This window comes from Ceratosolen solmsi, unplaced genomic scaffold (genome assembly GCF_000503995.2).
Source record: "Ceratosolen solmsi marchali unplaced genomic scaffold, CerSol_1.0 scaffold35, whole genome shotgun sequence".
In the NCBI taxonomy this organism is placed as follows: domain Eukaryota; kingdom Metazoa; phylum Arthropoda; class Insecta; order Hymenoptera; family Agaonidae; genus Ceratosolen; species Ceratosolen solmsi.
The window spans coordinates 7,205,936-7,219,662 of record NW_011948423.1 but is presented as its reverse complement, the minus strand read 5'-3'; the positions used below and the strand labels follow the sequence as shown (position 1 = coordinate 7,219,662).

At 39.5% G+C, this 13,727-nt stretch overlaps 2 protein-coding genes across 2 annotated transcripts in view; both read left to right on the top strand.

Annotated features, from left to right (window-relative positions):
• fw (CUB and Sushi multiple domains furrowed) overlaps positions 1-7,752 on the top strand; it is a 34,159-nt gene extending 26,407 nt beyond the window's left edge. The window contains exons 8-22 of the mRNA XM_011499676.1: positions 1,173-1,299; positions 2,010-2,159; positions 2,455-2,631; positions 2,702-2,881; positions 2,972-3,090; positions 3,815-4,049; positions 4,160-4,333; positions 4,430-4,609; positions 4,695-4,940; positions 5,145-5,324; positions 5,406-5,579; positions 5,741-5,920; positions 6,314-6,422; positions 6,499-6,681; positions 7,618-7,752. Coding sequence (XP_011497978.1) covers positions 1,173-1,299; positions 2,010-2,159; positions 2,455-2,631; positions 2,702-2,881; positions 2,972-3,090; positions 3,815-4,049; positions 4,160-4,333; positions 4,430-4,609; positions 4,695-4,940; positions 5,145-5,324; positions 5,406-5,579; positions 5,741-5,920; positions 6,314-6,422; positions 6,499-6,681; positions 7,618-7,723 — 2,520 coding nt within the window. The 3' untranslated portion in view covers positions 7,724-7,752. The remainder of the gene's footprint in view (positions 1-1,172; positions 1,300-2,009; positions 2,160-2,454; positions 2,632-2,701; positions 2,882-2,971; positions 3,091-3,814; positions 4,050-4,159; positions 4,334-4,429; positions 4,610-4,694; positions 4,941-5,144; positions 5,325-5,405; positions 5,580-5,740; positions 5,921-6,313; positions 6,423-6,498; positions 6,682-7,617) is intronic.
• Positions 7,753-10,985: 3,233 nt separating this feature from the next.
• sqh (myosin regulatory light chain sqh) lies at positions 10,986-11,972 on the top strand. The gene is made up of 2 exons (XM_011499675.1): positions 10,986-11,414; positions 11,498-11,972. The coding sequence occupies exons 1-2, from the start codon at positions 11,011-11,013 to the stop codon at positions 11,616-11,618; spliced, it is 525 nt and encodes a 174-aa protein (XP_011497977.1). The 5' UTR covers positions 10,986-11,010; the 3' UTR covers positions 11,619-11,972.
• The last annotated feature ends 1,755 nt before the right edge of the window (positions 11,973-13,727 follow it).

Here is a 13,727-nt window from a genome sequence, read left to right as displayed (position 1 = left end):
ATCGGAGCATTTAAAGAATATAGAGTTTTGTTACGCAACGACCTAACATAACCAATGCACACCGTTTTCTGGAATATCAGAGTTGCGCGCACCTAAGGTTATCAATTTCAACGTTCGAATAATGAATATATAGTTTTATAAAAGTTTTCCAATATTTCCGACTTTTACCAAGGCCTTATGCTTTTCCTTCAATTTTTTTCCTCCTCCTCTCTCTCTCTCTCTCTCTCTCTCTCGCTTACATTTTATTTACGATTTTGTAATAACGGCCTTGATAACTTTCCCTCCTATTGCTGTCTGCGTTGTGCCGCACTCGCAATTCAATGGTAAAATGGTGAATAAGATGGACATTAGAAGAAGGGAGAAAAAGATTCGTTATTTCTTATCGAAGTCGTACGTCCAACGGCTAATGAATAAAATTCTATCCAAATCACAGGTTTTATCTCTTACGTCTTCGAATTGCCATTTATATAAATGCTCCACCTACTTCGCGTAATAGTCAATATTTTTTTCAAACGAATTGCTATTTCATATGCTGCATTCAATAACTTTTCAATGCTCAAATTCAATATAAAAGTCCCGTAATAAAGACAGCCGAGTAATTAAATAAAATAAGTAACTAACTTACTTGAAGTGCATTAACCTAGAATTCTTAATAAATAATATAAGATTCTGTTCATTGCAACAATACCAGCATGTTACGACGAAATACGTGCGAAATGTTGAGTTACGCTAGTACTCACCTTAATTTCCATAAGAATGTAAAAATACGCAGTTAAAATACGCTTACGAGCGGTTAGAGGCCAAACCATAATCGAGCATAAGATTTTTATCCATAAATAAACGCGCGCTTCCTGCATAAATGGATATTTATGAAATATAGAGTTCTCAATCTACGGATAGCAGGACAATTTCTGCGATTAATGCAATTAACAGTTAAATCGTACATAATGAATTTATGAAGTTATAAAACTCGGGCTTAAAGTTTTTCCAAACACCGCTCGAATCGCCATATTAAAAATAGATGCATAACGATTTGAATAGCAGCTTCGCCTCGGTTAATCGTCTGCATTTTATTCTCGCGCTCTTGAAAATGCTTTCGAACGCTCGCCATGTCGACGTATGCGCACCGAAATAACACGGAATAACCGTCATTCTTAAATTCTCACACACAGGGCATCTCGTCGACTTTCATACTGAACAATCTCGAGAGGCGAAAGAGCAAGTTGAAGACTCAGCTGGTCTGGATAGGAGCACAGAAGGAGCCGCTGATAACAGTGAGAACGTGGAAATGGGTTGATGGTACGTACACGCGACGATAAAGCGCGGGAGAAATGCGCGTTGAAAGAAAAGTTCGATGACCCTGCAATTCGAGCGCATTTGCACTACACGAATATGCCTACATATATATTCGTATCAATCAATGACCGCCTGAAGATCCATTAGAGTCGAGCCAAGTGTCCTTTCGTTGAATTCGTATTCGCGTTTCCGTTCTAATCTGACGGCATCATCGCGAGGCACCGCCTTACGTAAACTAACGAATCCTGCGATTGGCGAACGACGGCAAATAGACTAACATGACCTAACGCTTCCAATCATATTCCATTTCACATTATTTATACGCAGTAGCGAGCGATAGTGTCATTAAGCCTATTACAATGATTCCCATCAAACACTTTTAACACACATTCTAACCTTTTTTTAAAGTCCAGATTATTAAGGCTACGCGATTCTTCGTTTATTCAATCTACCTTCGGTTTTATCTCACGAGAGCCATTAACTCTGCCTGCTGCTAACTAAAATCGTAGCGCATGTAATTACGAAGAACGGTGAGAACGAGGCCAGTCGCGAAGCTCGCCAGATTAAGTAATCAGTTTCGCGCAAATGCAAATACGCATGTGCTGTTGACTCGACGTCGTTGATCTTCTCGATCCCCCGAGGCCGATTGATTTTCATAATAACGTGCGTGTAACGTGCGAGAAACAAGCGAGTGCACCGATCATTGTTTGCAGGCGAGGTTATTCAAAAGCCTCACTGGGGCAAGGATCAGCCCAATAATTACAACGGCGAGCAGAATTGCGTGGTCCTGGATGGCGGACGATCCTGGCTCTGGAACGACGTTGGCTGCAACTTGGACTACCTGCATTGGATATGCCAAAGCAGTGAGTGATTTTCGTCTCGGGGTCCTTTGAGGCCCCGCGGCTACGTAATGGCACGGCTTTAGCCAGCCAGCCGAGTCGATGTGGAGAAAGATGGTCGCTTAGCGCCAGCGAGGAACGTTAATTGTCATATTTAGGCACGCGAACAATGCGCGACATAATGCAATAATCACGAGGTTATTTAGAATTTAACGTTCAAGGGGCCCTAATAGTGGAGCATCTTTGTTTTCCAACGCTCGACACTATTTTCTTGGGATGAACGATCGGCGATTATTGATATGATCGAAAAATCTTGCAGAGCCGTCGACATGTGGAACTCCCGAGAAGCACGAAAACACGACGATCGTCCAGATGCGAAGAGCACTGGGCTCGACCATCGAGTACGTCTGCCCTGACGGTTACATGCTTCTCGGATCGAAAAATAGAACCTGCGAACTCACCGGCTTCTGGAGCGGTACACCGCCGACATGCAAATGCAAGTTACCGTTTAATTATTGACTCCCTAATTGCTTATGAATACTTCAATATGAATTTTTACTTTACAGTCGTCGATTGCGGAGCTCTCGAAGAGCCGGACAACGGCACCATCAGCTTCGTTAATGGCCGAACGACTCACGGGGCTTTTGCCGATTATACCTGCAAGGAGAATTATACACTGGTAGGGGATGCGAGACGCAGATGCGGAGATGGCGGGATCTGGAGTGGCCACAAGCCTCAGTGCTTGTGTAAGTAATGATTTAACGTTAAAACACCGCATCCCACCATTACGAATGCAAGTGTAATCAACAAAATTTAATGTCCAATTAAATCTATAGTCGACTGGTGCCCGGATCCACCCGAGGTTAACGGCGGCATCGTCTCCTTTAGTGGTAAACGTGCTGGATCGAAGGCTACTTACTCGTGTCAGAATGGTTTCGTACTTTTCGGCGATAACGTAAGTATGTTAATAGTAAATTCAAAGGAGAAAGAGGAGATGGAGCAGGAGCAAGGCGCTTTTAGAGAAGACGCGAAAACTTTTAAGAGCTATTATTAGATGTCGAGGAATTATTAGGAAGAATATGAATCTCGTAAAGAAATAATTAACTTCCACTTATCGGCATATGCAAGTACAAATCGGTAATAAAGCGCGATTACTTGTAATTTTTATTTCTCAGCCATCACGATGGCTGAACAAAGATCGTGATGCGAGCATTTTCAAAAGAACTGCTATTATATAAATCGACTCGTACGACAAAATTGAAGTAGCAAAGTGGTGACGAAGAAATTGCCGTTTATAATAAAAAAAAAAAAAACAAAAAAAAAAAAAAACAAAAATCCGCTGTAAGGTAACAAGGATGACCTTAACGCAATTACCCATGTCCCTCTCCCACATTATCGCTCCTCAAACGAAGGCAAAGAACTTCTACAGTTTAAAAATTCATTTGGTTCGTTAACCAACATTAACGAAACAATGGCTCGTGATACTTGAAAACGGAGCACATTCAGATAATACGACGAGATACACGGAAAATTTTTCCCGTGACCAGACAATTGTCATTGATGGAAGGGACGAAGGGAGGGGGGGGGTGTCACGCACGGCTCACAATAAAGTGTACTATGTAAGACGAGTGAAAGGCAATGCAGTCCCGTCATGGGATAAATTTGAATTCACCTTGAAGGTCCTGACGTGCGACATTGGCGGCCAATGGTCGGATAAAACACCGCAGTGTCGTTACGTCGACTGTGGCGCCCCGGCCAAAATTTCCCAAGGCGCGGTTAAGCTGCTCAACGGTACGACCACCGTCGGCAGTCTCATCGAGTATACCTGCCAGGACGATTTCTGGGTCGACGGGGAAGCCCGACAAGACTGCACCAAGGAAGGAAAATGGAGCCACAAGACGCCCCAATGCGAACGTAAATTACCCTGCGCTTTATAAGCCCTGATTGGGGACTAATACCTACGATTTATTTACCGTCGCGTGTCTCCATCTCGACAATTTACCGATCATAACGATTACTTTCAGTAATCACTTGCGAGGAGCCCGAAGTCCCCAACGGCAGCTACGTCGTCGGCTACGATCTCTACATTCACAGTATCATCGAATACCATTGCGAGGAGGGCTATCTGCTGCACGGCGAGGCCAAGCACACTTGCGACAAGAACGGCGACTGGACGGGCGAGCTACCGTACTGCGAATGTACGTACACCGAGTCCTTCCTTCTAACTCCTTAAATAATTACGCGTGAAAGAGAAAATTCGCTAATCCATTGTTTCTCTTTCGCCTCGTCTCCAGACATTGACTGCGGTAAGGTCCTGCCCGTGCCCAACGGCTCGGTCGATTACGTCAACGGTACCACGTTTTTAGGGAGCGAGATCGCCTACAGCTGCACCAAAAACTACAGGCTCAACGGCAGCTCGAGACGCTACTGCTTGGACAACGGGATTTGGAGCGACGCCACTCCCAAATGCGAAGGTACGCTAGCCGACTCTCCTCTAACGACTTTAACTCTATAACGTTCATCTAACGCATTCACCGTCAACACACTCCTCTCCGCCAGAAATCAGGTGTCAAGAGCCAGTCCTGGCCAAGCACGGCATCCTCTCGCTGACGGGTAACGACCGCATGTACGGCAGAACCTTGATAAGAACGGGCACGGCCGAGAACTCCAATACCGGCGCAACTTCCTACAAAATCGGCGCCCTCGCCAAGTACAGGTGCGAGCGCGGCTACAAGGTGGTTGGCGACTCGCTATCCACCTGCGAGGACAACGGGAAGTGGAGCGGCGAGGTGCCCCAGTGTGTTTGTAAGTGAAAATCCAGGCCCGCAAGGCCGATATAATATAGTCCATTCAACGGACAACGGGGCCTCTCTTCCGACTTAGTTCCTTGGCACTTAGCCTCAGCCCCGCCCATAAACTTCCCATCCTCCCATCCTCCCGGCGCTCGCATTAGCCTTGCGCACGAGCACAATAGCCCACCGCTAACAGCCACTGTACGCCCGCTCGCAGACGTCGATTGCGGCAGGCCCGAGGACATCCAGCACGGACGCTACACCCTCACCTCGAATGTGACGTATTACGGAGCCGCGGCACTCTACGAATGCGACGGCAATTACGAGCTCGACGGCTTCGCCAGGAGACTCTGCCTTGAGAACGGCACCTGGAGCAGCGAGACGCCCATATGCAAGGGTAGATTAGCCAATCGACATCGCTATTACTCGCCACTTCGCATTCCATTGTCATTAATTAATCGTCGTGCTTTTGTCGTAGAAATAAAATGCAAGGAGCCGGATAAAATTGGAATGTCGAGCACGCAAGTGTCGACTCACAGTGTCGGAGGCGTGGCTCATTACAATTGCCCGAGGGGATATTTCATGGAGGGTAACGCCACTAGGATTTGCTTGCAGAGCGGCTCTTGGAGCGGTCGGGCTCCAGCTTGTTTCGGTAAATTAGTTATTAATCAATTATTGGTAATGGTGGTGGTGGTGCTGGCGGTTTCAGTGGGATGGGGTGGGGGGGGGGGTTAAGGCGATGAGGGGGCAGGAGCGGGGGCATTGCGATTTCATAGACTTTCTTCGAGTTCCCGTTCATACGATTATTTGCAGCCGTTGATTGTAAACACCCGTCGTTAATCGATAACGGCAGAGTGATCGTCGTTAATGGGACGACGACTTACGGCGGAGCAGCCGAGTATCATTGCTTGCCGCAATTCGAGAGAGTCGGTCTCTTTCTAAGGAAATGTCTGGATAGTGGACTGTGGAGTGGCGAGGAGCCTAGATGCGAAGGTTAATTCACATGTCACATGTACAGCCGTGATTAATGCATCGAAATAACGGACTAATGTGACGGGGAAGTTAGGACGAAACGAGCGACGATCGTCTCCTCGTACGTATACGCGCACCTGTACATCTCGGCATTTATCTCAAGAACTCGGATAATCGTGATGATTATTTGCACGCTGCTCTGTATGATAGATGAACGTCATTTGCGTTCGAAACGTTAGATTCATACACCGTACCTTGTAATTTTATACGATCGTTATTTAACACCGCGATAACGGATTCGACTTGCCTGATATTATTTGTCCTTTCGCTTCGATGCATTAACGGCTAATCGAAACTGAAACTTCGAGATAAGATGGATATCCGATTAAGTCTTAATCCACTGACCATTTGTAGAATCAGGCAATGAAATCGCCGAAGCTCAGGGTGTTGGCACGAGTGTCGGCATCGCGGCTGGAGTAATAATAATCATTTTAATTATAATTGGTCTGGTCTACCTACGATTGTAAGTACATGAGCTTGGATTTTGCATTATTTAATGTCCCTTATTTAATTTTAATGTCGAGACTTGTTGATTTTAGACGTAAGGCGACACCTGTTAAAAACACGGAGAACGTCCAAGCTGCGGAGCGCAAGGAAGACCAAAATGCAGCCGTTATGTCTTACGCGACGTTAAATGACGGCACGCCGAACTCAATGTACGAAAATGTTCCTGAAGATGGTCTATATGATCATCCATACAGCATAAATGGCAGTACCTATGGGTAATCCTATATTAACGAGATTAGTTTTAACATACATTGTTGCCCAAGGACTAAAATAAGATAAAAACTTTAATGTATAATTGGAAATTAGCATTGCTTCCTTGTTGCTGATGAACTTCCAATTCGCGCACTTATTTATTTATACGTATTTGTCTAAGTGATTTTAAGAACTGCAGCTTTTTAATGTTAAATGCATTAAGCTTTCTTTCGGAGCATTCGAATCGTTTAAATTGAAAAGTAACTAGGATGCTTTTCAGGCGTAGGACTAATATTTTACGTGTAAATCATTAATATAATTTTATTTAATTATAATTAGATTAGCGTTTATTATAATTAAATGACAAACAAAACTTTCTCAATCAATAGTACTGCTAATGCAATATTATGCATTATTATGAATAATTATATTACCATTTTGAAGTATTGATACGATACATTTAAGTTTCGTGCTTGACAATTTTATAATTAGAGCTAAGTTTTATTATTCTGTTAATGAATTTGTATTATAATGCTTTTTACAATATTTAAATATTAGCTTCAATCCTTATGTTTAAACAATTTCAACTAATAATACATTTCTCATAAATTTTTCGGTTTTTATTATTTGTTGCCTATGCTTATATAAATTTAACAAATATTGAAAAGTAATATAATATGTGACTAATACAATAAAAACTAATATCAAATGCTATAAAGTAATTTGAAATTTTATATGAAATGTGTGTGTGTGTGTGTGTGTGTGTGCGCGTGTGCGTGCGTGGCGTGTACACATATACACTACTTATGAGGTTGTATTTAAGCTTATGTAAAATTTTACATTATCAATAACAGAATTCAGATTGACATATCATTAGTATGTACGCACGTGCGAATATCCATCCACCCACACACGCATACGCGCTCACACGTATTATGTTTTATGCATTTGTTTTGTAGATACGGCTCAGGACAAGGAAGAAGGAATTACAACAGATCTGGACATTACGAGGCAGAACCTGTAATCAGGAATGGAATTACCATTAACGGAGTTGCCGTTAGATAGTTTATAATGTGGTATTTAATAAAAGACCATAATCAAAGAGTTTCAAACGTAATCTACAGCTCCATCCTGCCATTTAAAATGAATTTTGTACAAATATTCTTCGGCAACAAATCAACGGATTTTATATTTGTCTATCATATGTACAACTTATTAACACTCACAGTTTTTTGAATTTATATCGAAAGCTTTAGACCAAGAGTAGTAAAGTATTATGATAATTATTTGTTTTTTAATAGAGCGTAGATATTTAATAATATTTGTTTCGTTAAATAGTTTCAGCCTTATAGTGAAAGTGTACACAAGTATGAAAGTATTAAGTTCGAATCACTTTGATGTACGTGATCCTGTAAATCAATGCTTTCTCTATCAATGACTAGAATTTGTTGAGACATTATGCAAAAAATAGAATGAAAAAAAAGAAAGACAGCGAGAGAGAGAGAGAGAGAGAGAAATTGTAATTAACTATGTATTTGTGCACACTCTTCTTAAGGATATAATTATGAATGAATATGTAAATAGCTTTCAGAACAATTACAATTATGGACGTAAATATCATTTCCTCGTTACAGATGTGAAAAGGACAAATTTATCTAGCCATGTGGCACCTTGTAAATGTACTTTTTGTATATATATATATAATGCGTCAAAAGCATTTTAGATTTGCTTAAGGGTAGATTTGTTCTATTATCTATTTTATCGATAATCGCCGAGAGCGATTGATTGTTCGTTGAAATAAAAAAAGTGATTGACGTAATAAAAAAAGGAATTAATTAAGAAATATGGTATATAATGTCATGCCGACTATATGTTATTTAAAATCCTTAAAAACTCCAAATCAGACTCAATAATGATAATTCAACATTCAATGTAATATCAACACTTAGTCGTTAATCGGCAAAATAATCGTCATCCTATTGATCATACACTGACATTTCCATATAACTCCAACAATATCCGCTTGAGCTCATACTTAAATATTGACAATATTTCCCCTTAAATTTCAATTGATTTGGTTTTTTCATTCTTCTTTTTTTTTTTTTTAATTTTATTATTTTTTATTTTTATTTATTTATTTATTTATTTATTTATTTATTTATTTATTTTTTTTTTTTGTCACGTCCGTACTCAATACATACGTCATTCGAAGCAAAGGGACACCTTAACGATCTTAATGAACAAAAATGCAATTTGAACGAATCGTATCAAATATAACTCGTTCGCGTATCATTCGTAAAACGAGTCAGTCCGTCGTGTCCTACGATTGCAAAACAACGAGAGAATAAAAAAGCGCTGTTATCGCAGACCGACGGAGGAATTTACCAAATATGGTAACGAATTGCTGCTAAGCCCGGGGCAATTGAGTTTCGTTTTTGCCATTCGAAACTGACGACGTCCTTAATCTCTCTATCTATCTATCCCTGGCTGCTAAACATCCATGGGAATAAATTAAAACTCGTCTCTCTGCTGCCCATCGAGACTCAACCTACCGATACGACGAGGATACGGTAGATCCCTAGCGTCGCTCAGCACTCAAAGTTCGCGAAAATGCGAGACGAAGTGCGACTGTTGTATATATTAATTACCAGCATAATAATGGCCTTGTGCGGCTGCATAAGGAGTGATATGTTTGATGGTTGTAGCTAAGCCAAGTGGGGCCTTTCTCTCCCCCCATCCTGCACGATTAACCGGTGAGTTTCGGGCTCGCAGCCGCTAGATGACGCTGGGAAGGTTCGCGGGTGTGGTGAAAGGCAGCAGCGGCGGCGGCGGCGGCGGCGGCGACGACGGCGACTGCTGCTTCGACGACTGTAATATCGCCGGTGGAGGTGGACAACGGACTGGAAGTGCGTTGAAGTGTCGGTGGTGGTGGTGGTGGTGATGGTGGTGGTGGTAGTGGTGTACTTGGTTCGATCGCGGCTTTTGGGCTTCGTTAATTCAGTCGCGCAATTGTGTCGGTCGTAGATTGACGTAAAGATCGTCGACGAGTTTGTTTAGGAGGAGAGTTGGACGAGAGTCCTCGGCCAGCGGCCCCCTAAAACCTCTACTATATTATATTCAAAGGGCCAAAAAGTCGGTGAGTTTTATCGTCGTTTTCGAGCTCAGTATCGAAGCGCATTTGCGTGGGTAAATGCAGCTGGAGGCAGCTGGATTGGCGTGTTCGAGAGAAGATTCGATGTCAGGGGCAGCCATTGTCGTGTTCTTGGTCGTCGGTTGGCGAGTCATCGTTGTTGGCCTCGATTCGCCAATCGCTCGATCGAAAATGGTTTTTTACTTCGAGCGTATTTATACGTGACCTGATTCTCGTGTCGAGCATCGTTAGCCGTTTTGGTAATTTCTGCGCCGTCGACGCTCCCCCTGCCTTAAAAATAAATTCCACGTCTGTTCCGTCGAGTGCGAGATTGATGGGGATTTTCTGACTGACGTACGTGTGTTATTTGGCAATGTTTACGTTCCGCTCGCACGATTCCCCTTTCGACTTGTTATAATTTATGGCTTGTTTCGGGCTTACGATTGTATGGTCAATTGTATGATTGTAGTTTTTTTTTTTTTTTTTTTAATGGATATCGGCGATTTTTTCGAATTTAATTGATTTTTTAATGGTACGGAATATTAAGGAAGTATTGGGAACGTCAATTTCATCGGCAAAATATTTGTTTTCGCTGTTGCATTTTATGGTTATCTGTGGCTAATCGAGAGCTTAGGGCGCCTTGTAAAAATAAAACGATAATCGATAATATAGTGATAAATTAAACCATTTAAATTTACTTTGTTAGATATAGTTTTGTAGTTTTAGTCATTTCATTTGTTTTTGGGGCAAGTTTTAGAGTAAACTTGACATTATCGATTACTTAAGCATCATTCGTAAGAGATTAGTTGTGTTACAGAGCTAAAACAAAGCGATGACGTAGGCTTTCGTCTGTGCATCTTGCAATATCTTTAATCGCTGCTGTTTAAGACTTGTTTGTAGATCTCGTTACTTTATGGTATATCATCGATAGACTACCAATTTATTGCACTGTGTATATCGCTCGTCCAAACAAACAAACTTATTTTTGTCTTCGGCTCTATAATTATATCTATAATTATTATCCAAATATAGGCTTATAAATTATCCAAAAATAGGCTAGAATCTAATTTCTGTATGTTGGGGACTAGAATCTATGTCAGTGATATAATTCCTTGTTTTACAAAGACATTTGTACGTAAAAATGATAAGAATTAATGCATTGGATCATTTTGCCCCCTTAGCATTATAACGAAATAACTTGTTGAATTAATTTTAGCTAAAGATGTCGTCTCGTAAAACTGCTGGACGTCGTGCAACGACAAAGAAGCGTGCTCAGCGTGCAACTTCCAATGTTTTTGCCATGTTTGACCAAGCACAGATTGCGGAATTTAAAGAGGCCTTCAATATGATTGATCATAATCATGACGGCTTCATCGACAAAGAGGATCTGCACGATATGCTTGCATCGTTGGGTAAAAATCCTACTGATGAGTATTTGGAGGCTATGATGAACGAAGCTCCAGGGCCCATAAATTTCACCATGTTCTTAACACTTTTTGGAGAAAGACTACAAGGCACGGATCCGGAAGATGTAATTAAAAATGCTTTTGGCTGCTTTGACGAAGAAAATACAGGTCACATCAACGAAGAACGCCTCAGAGAACTGCTGACCACTATGGGAGATCGGTAATATATTATTTTAATTAAACTCGCGACAGCTTTGTCGCCCGGGTGACATTTATTTATAGCCACTATTTAATTTTGCTCAGATTTACCGACGACGATGTTGACGAAATGTATCGTGAAGCACCAATAAAAAATACTATGTTCGATTATCTTGAGTTTACAAGGATTTTGAAACATGGTGCGAAGGACAAGGATGAACAGTGAAAAGAAATTATTTTTTCTAGCTTAGAGAATGCAAATATTATAAATCTCCTCTAACTTCATCTATAAAATGGTTTCGAAGAGTTAAAGAGCACTTTTATTCACCAATGAGAGATAGAAAAACCTTTGTCAAGCTATATAGCTAACCTATATTCGCATACATTTTCTTACCACAGGCAATTATTTTGCATTTTTACATAATATATGATATACTTTAATTTTTCTTCAATCGCAAACAATGGATGATTATTTTAAAAGTGCCTATTCATTGTAACGGTCGTGACAAGTATTTTATAAGTATTAGCATTATTGGCGTTCGAATTTGGATTGTAATATACACATTCATTTATTCAAGTGTGTAGTAAAATATGACTAATATTACATTTATTGTTTATTCATCGAGAGGGCGGCAATTGTATTTTAATACGTATATTATAATATAATATCAAATTTAACATAAATTGGATAACCAATGATTTTTCTTCACTTTTACCACTTCAACATATTATTTACAATATTTTATTCTCATATCTTTAGTAGATTTCTATCTGTATTGACAAAATAATTTTATTTTAGTCTTGTCTTAATGGATATCATTTATTCATTTATACATTCCTCGACAAACACTTACCATACAATTACGTAAAATTACATTTTGTCTGATCTTTTGATATTTCAAATGTCAAAAAAAGAAGAAATAATAAATTAAAAAGTCACAATGGTAAATAGTAATTAAATCAAATTGATTGCATGTGTCTTGTCACTTTCTGTACATTATGTATTCATTCTATTCGATAGAATAGATTCAAATTAATTATCAATCCATTTTGATAAAATAGATAAAATGAATTGCATTCAGGTATAAATATATACTAATTTCCATTAAATTTAAAGATGGAAAAGACTTGCAAGTGACTTGTAAATGGATTTATTTGAACAAAAATATTCTTTAATTTTTCATTATTTTAACAGATATCTCTGATAAAATAATCTCAAAAATAAATGCCTTATAGCAATAGATAAACATAACACATAAGCAAAAATTAAAAAAAAAAAAATCATTTCTTACATTTCATCAGATTTTCTATAAAATTTTTATATCGTCGATGTCATATAAAATTATAAATTATGATTATATTATTTTACAAATATCTTTTTTTTCAAAGCTTTAAAGTTTTTAATTCCGAGTTTAATGCAATTGCAAAGATCCCATGTCTCTTATTTCTTCAATAATAGAAAACATTAAATAATACTAAATTTAAATACTGCATGAAAATATATTTCCATAAAATCTTGTAAATCCATGCTACGTATTATAGATTAATGTCGGTTAACTTATAATGCAAACTATTATTCTAATATATAATTATAACAAAATGTAAGCGCAGCTGATTGGATATAAGAGAAATTATTGATAAACATACCTAACCCATCGATAAGTAAATAATTACAATTGGCATTTAATTTCAAATACGTATTTACCCAAGAGCAATTTAATAGATCCATTCTCCAACAGTCGCTTATTCACGTTCTTTGTCATCCTCCAAAAATATCGTTTATTCATATGCCTGATATTTTCAAATATTACATTTGCGCTCTAATATCGAATTATTGGCTTTAATCCAGAAGGTTTATCGATTAGGGCCGGTATGGTAGGTCACAGAGCAAAAATTGCCAATCTATATCCTACATATTCTTAACGCGGTTGTAAATATCTCGTACAACTATCAAACATAACGCGATAACGCACAACAATTAATATTTCATATTCGTTTGCAAAAAAGCTCAACAAATGCTTTCAACAACGTCCCTACGATTAAAAAAACAAAGCAATAAACAAAGAAAGGTAACGCAACGCAAGTATGCTTGGACAATAAAATGTCCAATAAACAGCAATGAGAACGAATATGGAAAAATAAATCATTTACGGACGAACCCACGAAACCATCCTATTATAAAACTTCTCTAACGCACTCACCATTTTATCGTTTACCGTAACAGATCGCGGCTTAACCTACCTAAATATCAAATTAATCGCCCGACTATACGCCTCGCTGCATCAACACGCGTATCCAAATCCCCCCCCCCCCCCCACCCCCCCCCCCCCCCACC

Bases quoted from the DNA above. Each gene is read 5' to 3' on its own strand.
- sqh (XM_011499675.1), top strand. From the start codon at position 11,011: ATGTCGTCTCGTAAAACTGCTGGACGTCGTGCAACGACAAAGAAGCGT. The intron at 11,415-11,497 runs GTAATATATTAT...AATTTTGCTCAG, and splicing joins CTGACCACTATGGGAGATCG to ATTTACCGACGACGATGTTG.